Source organism: Panthera tigris, chromosome F2 (assembly GCF_018350195.1).
Source record: "Panthera tigris isolate Pti1 chromosome F2, P.tigris_Pti1_mat1.1, whole genome shotgun sequence".
In the NCBI taxonomy this organism is placed as follows: Eukaryota; Metazoa; Chordata; class Mammalia; order Carnivora; family Felidae; genus Panthera; species Panthera tigris.
The window spans coordinates 34,505,387-34,523,799 of NC_056676.1; the positions used below are offsets into that span (position 1 = coordinate 34,505,387).

At 35.4% G+C, this 18,413-nt stretch overlaps 1 protein-coding gene across 7 annotated transcripts in view; it reads right to left on the bottom strand.

Annotated features, from left to right (window-relative positions):
• Positions 1–18,413, bottom strand: part of CNGB3 (cyclic nucleotide gated channel subunit beta 3) — a 273,696-nt gene that overhangs the window by 146,873 nt on the left and 108,410 nt on the right. For 4 of the 7 annotated variants that reach the window (XM_042973520.1, XM_042973523.1, XM_042973524.1 and 1 more), the window contains exons 3-4: positions 11,057–11,207; positions 7,447–7,528 (exon numbers count right to left, since the gene is read on the bottom strand). The exons of 1 other annotated variant lie outside the window; for it this stretch is intronic. In XM_042973520.1, the coding sequence (XP_042829454.1) occupies positions 7,447–7,528; positions 11,057–11,207 (233 nt within the window). Of the gene's footprint in view, positions 1–7,446; positions 7,529–11,056; positions 11,212–18,413 lie in introns of all 7 variants that reach the window. 2 more of the 7 variants (XM_042973521.1, XM_042973522.1) reach the window with 1 other exon arrangement.

Below are 18,413 nucleotides of genomic sequence, written 5' to 3' on the forward strand. Positions count from 1 at the left end.
TAGGAAAATGACAGCAAAATCTTTTTCCTATATCCACAAACACTTGGGTTAATTATGGTAAGATATTTGAGAGCAAAGTTCTTAACCTCTGGCCACAGAGATCTAGTGAACTCATGGATTGGAACTTTTGAGACTCTGTGTTACCTATGCAAATTTTACATGGAGAGGATCTAAGATTAACGTGAGCTCTTCCAAGAAGTCTGGGCCAAAAAAAGAGTTATGAACCATTGTGTCCATATATTTTTCTGGGAGTGCCCACATCCCTGCCCCCAAATTAGGAGTGAAAATAGAGCATGAAATATGAGTAAAATAATCATAAAAACTCCTTCTGAATATATAACAAGTAGAATATGTAAAACAGTCTTTCTTAAGGGGCTTTTATTGACTATTTCTTAGAAAGGCATGTGAATATAAGCTGCATCACATACTTCCATCAGTCATTCAGGTTACAGCATATGCATTACATTTACACTATTACTTTTCTGCTAGCACCAATTAATGACTGACTGTTCTGCAACAGTTCTTTTCTCCTCTTCTGATAAGGAATTTTTGTTTATCATAATAACATTTGGATTAAAGTAACTCTAAGTAGATCGTTGTACCTTACCAGGTCTCCTCTAGACATTACCAACCCCTTCTAAAATGATGCTGCCTCTACTACGACAAGTCTAGGTTATTCAGAAATTAATTACAACCTAATTTGCTTTGTGGATAAGCATTTTAATTACAAAATAAGTCCTTAATCACAGTTTGTCGATGAAGATGAGAAACCAGTTATTGCCCGTTCTTGGATTCAAAGCAGAACAACTTTAAACATACTCATGAGGACTTAAAACAAAAGAATCCCTGTCAACTATACTCAGTGTGGGTGTCTTTTTACCCATGCAGCATGTTATTTGTTTGTGGGAACAGATGGTCAGATTGCTCACATCATCCTCATCATGGAAGAAATCTAAAATACACGGCAAATCTTGCTCTGGCATCTGGGTGAAGTTTTGTCAACCTCACATTGTAGTTTTACCCAGCTTCACACATGGAAAGCAGGATCCCCTCGTTTGTAGCTGCCCAAATGAATAGTGTAAGTCTTTCTGCCAACTGTGCTCTGAAATTGCCAGATCTCATCAGTACACTTGGTCAAGTTCTGCCCTGGAATGTGTGCCCATGGCAGATAGTAAAATCTGGAGTCAAAGTGTTCTGATATGGTTGCTTTTATTGAATGTGCAAGAATGAGTAGAGTTTGCCCTCCACACACCTGGCTGATTTTGTCTTTGGCCTGGCAGCATCTCACACTGGGCCTCTGTAATACACTTCCAAACTGCTTTGTCCCCTTGTAGTAGCACATTGTGGAGAGCATTGTGGAGAGCTGTGCAGGTGTGAAACAGCTGCTTCTGTCTTCAAGTGAGGAAATAAGTGATGCAGAAAGCCATTAACCTTACACATTTTATCAGTGGCACTAAATAATTGCTGGAAAAGGAGGAATCCAAAGAAAGAAACTGATTTGGGAATAAGGTTGTGAATTAGACAGGTGTTGATTCAATTGGTTTTTTTTTATGGATGTAAAAAGAGGAAGACTTGAAAATGCTCTCATTGGTTGGAATATTTGATGTGGGTGAGATATCACTTGGTTGAATTTCTAACTCTTATAACACCAAATACATTGTGAGTTCTATCTCAAAAACAAATTTCCTTTTTTTGGACACCAACAATATCTGAGTAATTAGATGGAAGGTGAATTAACAAAAACTAAGCCTAGTACCTTGATTAGATGCATAAGTGATACTATCAATTTCATCTTAATGAATGAACGTTTGGAATAAAATAATAACACAGTTTTAAGAAATGTATAATTAATGATTATCTTCTGGCATCTAAGATGGTATTTTTGACTCAGCTTGTGTTTTATAGTTGCCAGAATATATAGTGCTCTTAGAATAATTTTAATTACAACATGTTGATCATACTTGAAATTTTATTATATCTTTGTGGATTGTCAAATGACAGGGAGGAAGCTGATAAACATTATAGCAATGAGTATAGAATAGAACCTGAAGGAGAGTCCTAAAATGTAACAGATTTGAAAAATGTAATACTTTACCTTAGAAATGTTGAAGAAATCTATAAAAAATCCAGAGGCGAAGGAGTCAGAGTAACTGAGAGTTCTGGAAACCATCTCATATGAAGAATTGTGGAGAAACTTTAGGTCTAAAATAGCTAAAGACTAACTAGTGACCTAGCAGTTATTTCAAATTCTTTGAAGGGCTGCTGTATAGAAAAGACTTATTTAGTGTATACCAGAAGGCAGAAGAAATATCCATCATTGGGATTCCCAAAACAAATAAAATCCCAAACATTCTAACAATTAAACTTGTCTAATAGTGAAACATATGGCTTTGTGAGGCAATGAAAGCCCTGTTGCTGGAGGTATACAGGCAGAAGCTGGAGCCCATATGAAGGACCCAGATGGGGTCCTTGCATTGGGTCAGAGGTTAGAAGTCTTCTAGTCAGCCTTAATGTGCCAAAAAGTCCTGAAAGGATTTTTATATTTAGGCAGTTTTTTTTTTTAACTTTAAGATACATCATCACAAGTGAATAAATGAACAAATCAACAAACAAAAAAGAATACAGATCCATCTAAGGTAGCTTTGGTACTGTGTCAGGATGAGAGATCCTGTCCTCTCTCAATGTCATGCTTTGTTTCAGGGACTTTTGTACTGGGATTAATTCATCTAGAAAATACATTTTATGTGCAGGTTTAAGGAGTGTGGTGAGTTACCGGTGCCGGGTACAAAACACAGAGCTGTAATCCTTACATCACTAATTCTCTGGGTGACTCTGGATAAGTTACTTTTCTATAACAGTTTCCTCATCCATAAAATGAGAAATACTTTTGTCATGGGGATTTCTGTGAGGATTAGATAAAGACTCCATTCAAGAAAAATGCAGTATAAACACAAAGTGTTCCACCGGCTTGACTAGGGTAAATTATCTTCTTTAAAAAAAAATATTAACTATTTCAGGTCTGCATAACATTGATATATATGAGGCATGCTGAAGCTTTTATTTGCTTAAGAGTGTTTCAGGAATCAGGAAAGCAGAATTAGCTATATTCTTTAGCAGAGAAAAAAGCTAAAAACATAGTTTGATTTAACTGAATTATACAAATATATTTAAATCATGCAAACTATAAAATATATGGTATTTTATCAAAAAAAAATTCATCCCATCCACATTGGTTAGTGTCTCTTAAGTTTTTAGCTTATTAATCAGGTGGAAACTAAGGAATTTTATCAGAGTTTGGTCTTCTATTTGATATTTAAAACAAAGTATAATTTCTATGCCTAACTTTTCCTTCTAGCTGATCAGCTCTCGTTACCTCTCCATCTTCAGCAAGGCAGCTCTGTTCTGTATAATACACAGGAATGGTTATTGGTTGTGCACATAGCTGGGCACCTGACCTGAAGAATATGGCCAGATCACAGCTGGCTGGTGATCCGGGTGGTGATCCGGGTGGTTCCCATGGACTCTGCCCAGCGGGAACAATGATTGCTATCTGAATCAGTCAGCCTGCTCTCTCTGGAATTTAGACTGCGAAATGAAAGGATGGGAGTAAGAGCAGCCCAAAGTAGATATGCAGAGAGAAATGCAAAGCTTTGTGGACTATGAGTGAAAGGCAGAGAAAGCAATCAGCTCCCAGGGCTGGCTCTGTCCCTTAAATGGTTTTCCAGTTCCAGTTATCCAGAGGTTTCCTTAGCCTTGAGCCCTTGCCACTGAAGGTGTCCTGATTATGTCTCTGTGCCTTGCCAAATCAGCACTCATTTCTCATTTCTTTTGTTCATATCAGATATCATTTTGAAGGAATGTTTAAGTTCAATAGCTGTAATTATTTACTATAAAGGTGTTTTTTCCCCCTTTTTCTTTTGGATGAAGCAGAAAAACATGCTTTAAATAGTTTTGGAAAAGTTTCTCTCATTTTGTTGTCATTGTTTCTATATTCCTACCTTATCCTTTGTCTGATGAATAGTATTGACAGTTACAGAAAGTGAACTATACTACTAAAATTAACCATAGTACCTCCCATGCATGGTAATCAAACTCATTGGTCTTATATAGGGAAGCCTTTATTGATTTAGAAATTAAATTTCTGTATATAGTCTGGCTATTTTCCTATTCCATACAAGACAAATTAAATTTGTATAAGTCCTGCCAAGGACTAAAGAGTGGTTTCCTGCTTAAATGAGTTAGGATTTTCCCTCTTTCTTTTTCCTGTAATATTTAGAAAATTAGTATACTTTATGTCTTATAGTAGTTTTAAGTTCTAGAGTAGTTTTTAGCTTTCCTTATTTCTGTCCAAACTGAGTTGGCTGAGATGCAGGCTAGGTCACTTTGGATAGTGGTGGGAGACTGGCAAGGCCTGGGACACCTCTGAAGACCTGGAAATGTGTTAGACTTGGAACCTAGGTCTTGGTTATAGAGAGCTATTTGGCACAGGAGGCCCAGGGAGGACATTACATTTGCAGTTGGTTTGCAACACAAACCTGGGATGGAGGGCACAAAGGAAGAGAAAGGGAAGAGGAAGAGGATAAATAAAAACATTGCTGGATTCAGAATCTTGTCCAGGTTGTCATTGTTCATGGGCATGAGCAACATAGAGTACCTACCATGTGGTTGGTTAGAGGTCACAAAATGATCACATTTTGTTTTTTAAAAATGTTTTATTTATTTTTGACAGAGAGAGAGAGGACCTGAGTAGGGGAGGGGCAGAGGGAGAGGGAGACACAGAATTTGAAGCAGGCTCCAGGCTCTGAGTTGTCAGCACAGAGCCCAGCACAGAGCCCAGCACTCAGGAACTATGAGATCATGACCTGAACTGAAGTCCGACACCTAACCAACTGAGCCACACAGGAGCCCCAAGATTTCAGTTTTTATTTCAATGATTTAAAAAGAGAATATTTAAACATTTTAAATAGTTGACATTTAAAGATTGAGAGAATTCAAATTAAAATTTGTATTTACAGTCTCTCTAGACTGAAGATGGACTATCTGGCAGCACTTGCCTCTCATCTCTGTTTGACAGTGACTGGTTGGAGCTGAGTGGCCTCTGGCCTCTTTAGACAGGGCATGCATGATCCTCATTTATGCTACCTGACCCCCATCAACATTGGAATTTATCAATCTCAATGCTAAATGCTTTATATATATTAAATAGTTTAATCTGTATCTACAACTTAGAAGATTAATGACAGTATTATCCTTATTTTATACATGAGCAAACTGATACTTAGAGATGTCAACTATCTTGACTAAAGCCAAAGTTATTAAGTAGTAGAGTTACAGTTTGAATTGAGACATGCCAAACTCCAAAGCAGTGCTCTTTATAGTATAATATACTGCCAATATACTGAATTTATGTTATTGATTAGAGCAAAACTCAATTTCTTGTTTTTTTGTTACTTAAGTAGGGAGTATTTTAAAGTCATACACATTAGTTTTCTATTGTTGTAGGAAACAAGCTTAAATGCCTTGAAGAACACAGGTTTATTCTTTCCTAGCCTGTAGAGGTTGCCTGTGTTCCTTGGTTTGTGGTCCCTTCTTCCATTTTCAGATTGCATCAATGTGACCTCTGCTTCCATCATCCCATCTTCTTTTATCTTTGACCCTTCTGCCTTCTTCTTATGAGAATCCCTTAATTACATTGAGGCCTTCTGGATAATCTTCCCATCTCAAGATCCTTAACTTAGTAACATCAGCATTTTGTTCCCCTTCATGTAAAACTTCATAGTTTTTAGGGAGCAGGGTGTGGATGTTTTTGAGAGGCCATTATTCAACCCACCATACCATACTAGCTACCCATGGGCACCTAACTTTGATCCATTTCCACACAAAGTCACCTTATATCATGATAAACTATTAAGGAAGTCATTTAAATATCCTCTACTGGTACCAAAACATTTTTTACAGAAGGATTTAATGTACTATAAGTGAAGTGGAAGCCTATGAAAGATGATTGTAATCAAAAGAGAACCTTAGAAAGTTATCTTTATTTGAATCCAAAATGTATTACATTCTTCATTTCCATGGCAGATAAAAATTAAACCATGCTCTGCAGAAGATAAGAGTTCTATAATCAGAAATCAACATCTGCAGATATTGTGACATTGCACCTGCATGTTTTGAAGGGAAGAATATAAAAATACCAAGCACATATAAGAGGCTATCTTTAAACACTAATAATTTTGCTTTTTCAAAACAAAATATCTTAAATATAACTGCTTTTCCTATTAAAGCCTTTGAAGACATGCTAAGTCTGCAAATTTAAATGAAACTATTTTTTTCCTTTCCACTCAAACAGCTTCTATGTTAAATGAAACTTCCACAAGAGTTTTTATTACCAGCTATGAAAAATTAAGCTTACAAATATACTTTGAAAAAAGTATAACAAGAGTAGGACAAAACTTGTCATCCCAAAGATGTGATCCTTGGTTTCATACCATTAAGGTTGTATTTTTATGGGGCGCCTGGGTAGCTCAGTTGGTTAAGTGTCCAATTTTGGCCCATGTCATGATCTCATGGTTCGTGAGTTCGAGCCCCGCTCTCTCTCTCAAAATAAATAAACTTAAAAAAAAGAGAAAAAATACTTTAAAAAAGGTTGTATTTTTATGTCAGAAGAACTGCAAATTGGAAACTATCACTATTATGAAATGACTCATAGTAAAACAGAATGGCAGCAGAACATACAGGTGTATATGTCCAGTGGTTACTTAGAAAATATTGCAAAGGGGAGGACACTTGTTGGGATGAACACTGGGTGTTATATGTAAGTGATGAATCACTAAATTCTATTCCTGAAATCATTATTACACTATATGTTAACTAGCTGGGATTCAAATTAAAAGAATAAAAAAATTATTAAAAAAAGAATCTTTCTGGCAGAATATACCTGAAAAGAAAAGACAAAAAAAGAAAATATTGGACAGGGTCTTAAAAAAGGAATTGGGTCTGCTATGGAATCACTGATATAGAAATGAGTTATGGTAACCTTAGGAGTAGATGAGATTTCTAATGGAGATAATTTAAAGAAAGAAGAGCAGAGGTATGAGTGTTGAACCTTTAAATATGTACAATCCACATCTATTTTATCATTTTATAACCCTTACTTAAAATTATATTGTTCATTATATGCATATGTTAACACAGACTTGGCCATATTGTTCACCACTATGGGCTATTTCTAGCCCATAGACCTGGCACATAGCAGGTAATAAAAAAGCATCTATTGAATAAGTGACTGAATGAAGAAATTATGTTTTTATAAACACTCAGATCTTTAAAGTGTCTCAAGTGTGATTTACCCTAGATGATTTACCTACTCAAGGTCAAGTGTTTCATCAGGTAACACATTTCAGAGAGATATGCATTTTATTTTTTCCTACAGATTTGAGTTCTGACCTTGTATTTTGGTGTGTGACTCTTCAAATGTGACTGGAGTCATCTTGGTTTGGAGAGATTTCTTTTCATTTTTGTTTTCTCCCTTTGAGAAACAAAGATTGTACACAATTAATTTACACAAAAAATAAAGTTAAATGTAAAATATAATATGGAGTTTTTCATTCAATGATCAAGCCAATCATTAAGGCTTATCATTTGTTTATGATATACTACAAATGATAATTCTTGCACTTAAATGGATATTCTCGGCTCTACTATTGAATAATCAGCTTTGACTTTCACAGCTTGTTGGCCTTAGGCACTCTCTTTTTGTCACTGTGGTTGCTACATCTACCTGGCACATGTTCCTCCCAATTCCAGTCCTCATTCCCCACAGTCCTAGTGTTGGTCCTGGTCTAGGTCTTTTGTAGTAGAACTTAAAGTGATAGAAAAAAGTAGTCTAGTTTCTTAATTCAGAGCTCTCTTCTCTTTGTGATTTCATTTGCCTCTACCTTGTCATTTGTCAGAGAATCTAAGCTTTCCTTTGAAATGTAGGTATGTCTCACTGGATGTGGCCAGTGTGTGTCTGAGGATGGTCCTGTGGGAACAAAGTGAAACAAGATATAAGGTTAGAACACAGAAATGTTGGCTCCCAAGCTATTTACAGAGTGGTAGGGGAAACATACACACACAAATGTAAGTGCAAGGAAATGTTATACATAATGAATGTCTGTAGAGGATAGAGATAGGGCATAAATGTGGAATGGTCAATTCTACTGCAGTAGAAGGAAAGGGAGGAGACTATCAAAAAGGAAGTAACTCTGAATTTTACAAATCAAGATGAATTTTTTTCCAGATGAACAAGGCATGGAAAATATTCCAGGTAGTGGATACCTGTTCAGCAAAAGTCTAAGGTGTGATTGTATACAGGCTGTGGGAAACTAAAGTAGAAGTGGTTGGATGGGAAAGAGTGTGAGAAAGTAAGCTTAGCTAAATAGGCAAGGACAAGGGCCTTGAGAGTCCCATTAGCCTTGATGTGGAGTTTGACATTATTTAACAGCACTGTATGTCAGAAACATTTTAAGCTGGGAAGTAAATTAATCAGATGCTTTAATTTAAGTCTCACAGTAACCATATGTATTAGGCAAGACAGCTATTATTATTCTTATGTTATTGAGTAGGAAATTGATAAGGTGGCTAAAAATGTATGGATCTCTGGATATATTATGAAGTAGTAGTAAAGCCTTCTGATTTCAATCAAGTACTTTTACATGTTATGATGCTATTCATAAACATTTTAATCATAGTCTTTTCATGTATACAAGTGTAGATTTATGTGAATTATGTCTTATTCTGTAGCATGAAAGTTTGGATTAGCCTGAATTTGCAGATCTTGATTTATTGGTTATTGACAAATGGAAGTCACCTAAGTTATTTTGTTTGAGAACTAAGTATTTTTTTTAATATTTTTATTTTTATTTTTTGAGAACTCTTTATTTAAAAGAAGAATGTAAATTGATTTTTTATTTCTAAATATCTTCTTATAGGCCTCAAATAATCTATTTGTACTTCAGAACGTTACTGTTTAAATGCCATTTTTAAAGGTTATATTCTATGGATAAAAACATGGTTTTAATTTTCTGTCATTTTTAACATTTAGTGTATTTGAAACTGGAGAACTATTGCCTCTGCCAACATGTTATGATCTCTAAAGAGTAGATGCAAATAATTTCCTTAAGTATGACTTTTAAGATATAATGTGATGCCAGCAGACTTCATGATCAACATCCCTAAGTGTTATGTCATGGGAATGTCATGGGATATACACCAGAGTTGTTCTACCTGTGTCTAATCTAAGTACTTCTCCAGTATTACTGTTTCTGAAGGAAAGGCAATTCCTTTAGCGTTTCTGTTCTTTTTGCCTTCTCTCTAACATCCTTTTATCTTGTGAGTAGAATATTTGGAAAGTTGATTAAACTAATATTCATCCTTCATCATTCATACTTCTTATTGATTAGTTGATTCAACTAATATTCATCATTCATTCATTCATACTTCTTCAGAAGCATAGCCTAGATATTTAGCTCTCAGGTGCTGAAGTCAGATGGAACAGGGCTCCAATCCAAGCTTTGCCATTATCAGTTGTGTGCAAGCAGCAAATTGTAACAGGACTCATGGTTATTCTGAAGATTTAATATAATAGTTCTTGGAAGAGGATAGCACCTTGCCTGGCACATAGTAATTATTGTTAGCTATTATGTTCTCCAAGAGAATAATGTATTAGTTATTTTTATGTGTTCTATGGAAAAAGAATCATGATAGACAAAGGTTAAATATCATTGTAGTGATTTTCCTAGGGAGAAACACAACAAGACTACCTGAAGGAAGGTACCCAGCTCAACATTTGTGATATTCCATGAGCTTTTAAACATATAAATAATTTTAAAAGTGTGGAATTATTTATTTTAACATAAGAATTAGAAAGAAGTCAAGGGCACTCTCATGAAGCAATGCTAAGCACATCCTCCTTCATATCTGCTCTCCATTGCAAACATAGTCAATGTTAATCAGAAATGAAAGGCAAATTTTCCAGGGCCAATGCTAAGTCATCTCGGTATTTTCTATACTCTAGGCTCATTTAAACCTGAATCACTGGACCATGCTATTTGAGTCCCTGAGGTACACTCCTGCTTGTACTTGACATCTTTCATCCAATTCTTTCGATGGGAAAATAATTATTGCTCTAAAAACCTTACATAGCACTTTTAGATAAATTTAGTCAGTAATTTATGAAAATGGTTCTTTGGACAGTTGTAAGTGAATAGTGATTATATAATTATCCCTTTGGACTTTATTGTGTCATATAAGCATAAATTACTCATAATAATGATAATAAAAATTGCCATTTGGTAAGTCCCTACTATGTGCTTTATATACACTGCCTCTAGTTTATACAATAAGGCTACAAAGCATTTTCATTTTACAGGTGAGTAGGCCTAGAACTTATGAAAAATATTTCTCTAGAACAGGGTTCCTCCACTTAGGTGGTATTGAAATTCTGAATTGGATAATTCTATGTTGTGAAGGGCTGTCCTGTGGATTCTACAATGTCTAGCAGCATTTTTGGTCTTTACTCCCTAGATGCAAGTACCATCTCTACCCCTGAGATATGACAACCAAAAATAACTCCATACATTGCCAGTTGTCCTGAGCGGCAAAACTGTTTCCTATAAAGAGGTCCTGGTCCAGAGCAATTACTGTTAAATTGTAGTTTACCATGGCCACGATCTTCGACATTCTTTGTTGAAACTAATTCATATAGCCCATTTAATATTTGAGAAATGATTTCATTTGGGATTATGGTAGAAATATAAATCTGCAATGAGAAGTCTTATTTACCTTTTTCCAACTCCTAATGTAGTCTTCTAAACATTTATCAATCTGTTTTAAAGCAAATATAAATAGCATATATATAAAACCCCAAAGAAAAACAAGTGCATGACCCAAATGGTAGAGGTGAAACAGCAAAGCAACCTTACACATCACAGTATATTAAAACACTGGACAAATATCCATCACTAGACAAAAAATGATGACAATCAAGATTGATTTAGGAATGTAAGTAGCATACCTGTCTTGTGGCTTGTTGAGGCTGATTGCTTGGATCAGGACCTTGTTTACTCTCATTGTTCTCCTCTTTAGGCTTCACCTTGTTGGATTTTATCATCAGTGATTTAAACATCTTCTCTGAGATGGTTCTGAAAGCTTCTGTTTTTACGACTCTGTCTTGAGGTAGAGAAATGCACTTTGTTTTTCCTTTCATTAGTAGACAAGCCAATTAGTTGTTTAATCGGGATTTTGTTCTGGCTAATTCCTAGAGGCAACTCTGTAGCTAGTAAGGGCTTAAAAGCAGCAAATTATTTCTGCTTGGGTGATCTGAATTCTGTTTATGAACTTCAAAGAGCCAAAATTCCCTTGAGAATAGTTTACAGGTGAAGAAGTAAACAAAATTTCATTGTTGATTTGAATTGTTCAGATGTGATCACATTGCCCATTGTTTTGTTTATTTTCCTTTTCTAATTACCCACCTACCTATCTTCATCTATCTAATTTAATCAAAGTAACATAAACATTATTAAAAAATAATATGTGCATAATAAGGGCTTATAATAAAAGCAACAGATCATTCCTCCATCTCTAGTTCTACACCATGAGATAACTACTTTTTCCTTTTTCTGTTCTTCGGGTGTCTTTTTTTTATGAGTATTTTATTAATTGGTCAGATTAGTGGAACTCTTAGAAACTATAGTGGAAAATGAGACATATTGCTTTGCATTCCCAATAGCCTAAATGTTCTCAGATTCATAACGATGATTATATTAGAATTAAGCAAAGAGTATGTTAGTTTGCTAGGGCTACCACAGCCAGTACCACAGACTGCGTGACTTAAGCAACAGAAGTTTATTTATTTATTTTATTATTTGTTTTTCAGAAACATATTTATCACAGTTTTGGAAGCTAGATATCCTAGGTCAAAGTGTCAGTGAGGTTGGTTTCTTCTGGGGGCTAAAAGGGAGGGAAGTATTCTAGGTCTCTCTCTTCGGCATTTGGATAACTATCTTTTCCCTGTGTCTTCATATTGTTTTCACCCTGTTCATGTTTGATTCCCAATTCCCTCTTCAAGGATGCCAGTCATTGGATTAAGGCCCACTCAAGTAATCTCATCATAACTTAATTACCTGTTTAAAGACCCCAACTCAAATACAGTCACATTCTGAGGTCCTGGGGATTAGGACTTCAACATTAATTTTTGAGAAAATATAATTCAGACTGTAACACAGAGAGAGTATACTTGATAAATACCAGTTTAGAGGATATGTATTTCATTGCTTTGAAACAATTGGTTCCAAAACTTCTTACAAGTTTACAATTTTGTTACAAATCTTTGGAATATCATAAAAGCAATATAAGTGATTCCTAGCTTTAGAAGCCTAGAGAATTCTGTTGGATTATTAATTTCATAAATTATAAAAAATATGTATTTTACCACAGCATGGATTTTTTTTCCCTGATTCATCATTTCACCAATAAAGTTAGATTTTTTGAAGGAGGACACTTATTTTATCCCCAAAATACCTTTATATAGAATAGAAACTCAAGATGTGTACACTACATCTTCTTTATCCATTCATCAGTTGATGGATACTTAGGCTATTTCAATAATTTGTCTATTGTAGATAATGCTGCTATAAACATCAGGGTGCATGTATCCCTCTGAATTAGAATTTTTGTATTCTTGGATATATACCTAGGAGTGCAATTGCTGGATCATAGGGTAGTTCCATTTTTAACTTTTTGAAGAACCTCCATACTGTTTTCCAGAGTGGCTGCAGCAGTTTGCATTCCCACCACAGTGCAAGAGGGTTTCCTTTTCTCCACATTCTCACCAACATCTGTGATTTCTTGTGTTGTTAATTTTAGCCTATTTGACAAGGGTAAGGTGCTATCTCCTTGTAGTTTTGATTTGCATTTCCCTGATGATGAATGATGTTGACTATATTTTCATGTGTCTTTTGGTCATCTGGATGTCTTCTTTGGAAAAATGTCCATTCATGTCTTATGCCCATTTTTTAACTGGATTATTCAGTTTTTGGGGTGCTGAGTTTTATAAGCTCTTTATATACCTTAGATGCTAACCCTTTAACAGATATGTCATTTGCAAATATCTTCTCCCATTCCATAGGTTGCCTTTTAGTTTGTTGATGGTTTCCTTAACTGTGTGCTTTTTATTTTCATGTAGCCCCAATAGTTATTTTTGCTTTTATTTCTGTTGCCTAAGGAGACATATCTAGAAAAATGTTGCTACAGCCAACATCAAAGTAGTTACTGTCTCTGCTCTCTTGTAGGATTTTTATGGTTTCAGTTCTCACAATTAGTCTTTAATCCACTTTGAATTTATTTTTGTGTATAGTGTAAGAAAGTGGTCCAGTTTCATTCTTTTGCATGTTGCTGTCCAGTTTTCCCAATACCATTTGCTCAAGAGACATTCTTTTTCCCATTGGATATTCCTTCTTGATTTTTTGAAGATTAACTGACCATATAGTTATGGATACATTTCTGGGTTTTCTATTATGTTCTATTGATCTATGTGTCTATTTTTGTGCTAGTCTCATGCTGTTTTGATGATTACAGTTTGTAATATCACTTGAAGTCCAGAACTGTGATGCCTCCTCTGCTGAATAAAATTTTAAAAAAAATTTTATTTAAATCCAAGTGAGTTAACATACAGTATAATAATGGTTTCAGGAATATCTACTGAATAGTATTTAATTGAAAGCCCTTTAAGATATCTGACAATTTATTCCTCACTTATATCCGTTTTAAGTCAGAACTAATTAAATATATTATACTTGCAGTATATAAATTTACACAATTTCTTCAATACCTACCATCACAATATGCTGTTTTCACTAATGTTTTCCTGCATCTGTTTTTTTCCCCTGAATTGATGGAAAGGCCTCTACCATCAGAATCCTTTGTTGTGCAACTACTGATATCACCTTGTCACCTAATGTGATCTTTTCACTGCATCTATTGCATTTTAACCAAATATGTAGAATATCCTACTGTTTCTTTCACAATTTGATTGTTAACCAAAATCACTTTCTGAAAAACTCAAGATTTGTTTAAGGGCCACTTCACCAATGCCTACACTGGAGGTCTATGAAATTCCACTGAAGATCTCATCTTTTCCTGTTTGGAAGTCTAAGATCAAAGCAGGGAACAGAACTCATTCTATGAAGCCAGCATTACTTTGATTCACAAACCAGACAGAGACCCAGCAAAAAAAGAGAACTACAGGCCAATATCCCTGATGAATATGGGTGCAAACATTCTCAATAAGATACTAGCAAATAGAATTCAACAGTATATAAAAAGAATTATTCCCCATGATCAAGTGGGATTCATTCTTGGGATGCAGGGCTGGTTCAATATTCGCAAATCAATAAATGTGATACGTCACATTAATAAAAGAAAAGAACCATATGATCCTGTCAATTATTGCAGAAAAAGCACTTGACAAAATACAGCATCCTTTCTTAATAAAGACCCTCTAGAAAGTTGGGATAGAAGGAACATAGCTAAACATCATAAAAGCCATTTATGAGAAGCCCACAGCTAATATCATCCTCAATGGGGAAAAACCGAGAGCTTTCCCCCTGAGATCAGGAACACGACAGAGGATGTCCACTCTCACCACTGTTGTTTAACATAGTGTTGGAAGTTCTAGCATCAGCAATCAGACAACAAAAAAATCAAAGGCATCAAAATTGGCAAAGATGAAGTCAAGCTTTCATTTTTTGCAGATGACATGATACTATACATGGAAAACCCAACAGACTCCACCAAGAGTCTGCTAGAACTGATACATGAATTCAGCAAAGTCGCAGGATACAAAATTAATGTACAGAAATAAGTTGCATTTTTATACACCAATAATGAAGTAAGAGAAAGACAAATAAAGAAACTGATCCCATTCACAATTGCACCAAGAATCATAAAATACCTACGAATAAACCTAACCAAAGATGTAAAAGATCTGTATGTTGAAAACTATAGAAAGCTTATGAAGGAAATTGAAGAAGATATAAAGAAATGGAAAAATATTCTGTGCTCATGGATGGGAAGAATAGATATTGTTAAAATGTCAATACTACCCAAAGCAATCTACACATTCAATGAAATCCCAATCATAATTGCACCAGCATTCTTCTTGAAGCTAGAACAAGCAATCCTAAAATTTGTATGGAACCACAAAAGACCCCGAACAGCCAAAGTAATATTGAAGAAGACCAAAGCAGGAGGCATCACAATCACAGACTTTAGCCTCTACTACAAAGCTGTAATCATCAAGACAGCATGGTATTGGCACAAAAACAGACACACAGACCCATGGGATAGAATAGCGACTCCAGAATTGGACCCACAAATGTATGGCCAACTGATCTTTGACAAAGCAGGAAAGACTATCCAATGAAAAAAATGACAGTCTCTTTAACAAATGGTGCTGGGAGAACTGGACAGCAACATGCAGAAGAATGAAACTAGACCACTTTCTTACACCGTTCACAAAAATAAACTCAAGATGGATGAAGGACCTGAATGTGAGACAGGAAACCATCAAAACCCTAGAGGAGAAAGCAGGGAAAAACCTCTCTGACCTCAGCTGCAGCAATTTCTTACTGGGCACATCTCCAAAGGCAAGGGAATTAAAAGCAAAAATGAACTATTAGGACTACATCAAGATAAAAAGCTTCTGCACTGCAAAGGAAACAATCAACAAAACTAAAAGGCAACCGACGGAATGGGAAAAGATCTTTGCAAATGACATATCGGACAAAGGGCTAGTATCCAAAACCGATAAAGAACTCACCAAACTCCACACCCAAAAAACCACTAATAGTCCAGTGAAGAAATGGGCAGAAAACATGAATACCCACTTTTTTAAAGAAGACATCCAGATGGCCAATAGGCACATGAAAAGATGCTCAACGTCACTCCTCATCAAGGAAATACAAATCAAAACCACACCGAGATACCACCGCACGCCAGTCAGAGTGGCTAAAATGAACAAATCAGGAGACTATAGATGCTGGAGAGGATGTGGAGAAACGGGAACCCTCTTGCACTGTTGGTGGGAATGCAAACTGGTGTAGCCACTCTGGAAAACAGTGTGGAGGTTCCTCAAAAAATTAAAAATAGATCTACCCTATGACCCAGTGATAGCACTGCTAGGAATTTACCCAAGTGATACAGGAGTGCTGATGCATAGGGGCACTTGTACCCCAATGTTTAGAGCAGCACTTTCAACAATAGACAAATTATGGAAAGAACCTAAATGTCCATCAACTGACAGATGTATAAAGAAGATGTGGTTGATATATACAATGGAATACTACTTGACAATGAGAAAGAATGAAATCTGGCCATTTGTAGCAATGTGGATGGAACTGGATAGTATTATGCTAAGTGAAATAAGTCAGGCACAGAAAGACAGATACTATATGTTTTCACTCTTATGTGGATCATGAGAAACGTAACAGAAGATCAGCAGGGAGGGGAAGGGGGGAAGAAAAAAAAAGTTACAGAGAGGGAAGAAGGCAAGCCGTATGATACTCTTAACTACTGAGAACAAACTGAGGGTTGATGGGGGTGGGGGAGAGGGGAAAGTGCATGATGGGCATTGAGGAGGGCACCTGTTGGGGTGAGCACTGGGTGTTGTATGGAAACCAACCTGACAATAAATTATATATATAAAAATAAAATAAAATAAAATAAAATAAAATAAAATAATAATAATAATAATAAAGTACATATGGAGATTTAAAAAAAGCAGGGAATAGAAGAGGAAGGTAGGAATCATAGTCCCTAGCATAGCCATGGAACTCTCATTTCCGTCTTGGTACTGACATATCTACTAGATGCATGGATATCCCAATGTAAGCCCTTTACAGCATTTTGATTATTATGATATGGAGAGTTATCCCATTGGGGGGATGAAGAACTGAGATAACTACTGGTGGTCTGCACACTTTTATTCTATATGCCATCCAACAATAGCAATAAGATCATTGAAATGACTACTTTTCATCATAAACTAAGTTTTACTTCAAATTAATCTCCTGGTATACTAGGTTTAAACATACAAATATCTATGAACAACCAATATTTTTTAAGTTATTTTATTTATTCTGAGAGAGAGAGAGCGGGGGGGGGGGGGTAGGGGAGGAATTCCAAGCAGGTTCCGGAATAACAGTGCGGAACCCGATGTGGGGTTAGATCCCAGGAATTGTGAGACCGTGACCTGAGCAGAAACCAAGAGTTGGATGGTTAACTGACTGAGCCACCCAGAGGCCCCATGAACAACCAATTCTTTGTGTCAATAGGTTCTTCTTTACCAATATCTCAAAGACCCAGTTGGCAGTCAGTATTCAGTGTCCTCTTACAATACACAATGTTGTCATGAGTATTACACTACTTGTCTATTTACTTCAACTGGGTATTTCTTTCTCCTGCCTTTTTTCTCCTCCTCTCAAAAGGTATATATAATATATAATAAATAATATATAATATTACATATTTATATATATATTATTTATACATATATAATATGTATATATACATATTACATATGTAATATTATATTATTACATACATGTACATAATATATATATTATATATATGTATCTTATATATATATAATATATATATAGTGATGTTGAGCATCCTTTCATGTGTATATTGGCCATCTGTATACCTTCTTTAGAGAAATATCTGTTCATGTCTTCTGCTCTTTTTTAAATTGGATTATTTGTTTCTTTGGTGTGAAGGTGTATAAGGTCTTTATATATTTTGGACACTCTTTATTGGATATTTGCAAATATCTTCTCCCTTCTTTTTTGCTTCTGTTATACCTTGTGTCATACACACATCTCCATTTTATTACTTCTTATTTTACAACCATTTTTAGATCTGTTTTTCCTTTCAGAGTGTAAGAAGCTCCACCAAGCAGAGACTATCCTCTGGACACTTTCATATCCCTTGTGTCTGAATCAGTGCTCAGTATATTCTAGTTACTCCATGAATGTTTGCTGAATGAATTATGAGAGGATGATGGTTTAGACCATCATCCTGGATTAGCTCTGGATTAAGAGTAAAGAGGTTCTCTGTGGTAGAGGCAGAACGTAAGAAGTGGAGAAAACCTCCTTGAAGGAACAGAAATGTTATGGCTTCATTACTTTTTTTTTTTTTTTTTTATCAGTTTTCATTGTATGCATCACTTTGTTTTAGGCTGGGAGTGAGGTAGACTAGGAGAAATATGCATAAAATACTGTAATGGTGTATTTCACAACAATTGGTGTTTTAGAGTCAGTGAATATGGTTTAGAAATGGCACAGAGTAATATTACATACATGTTATTATACACA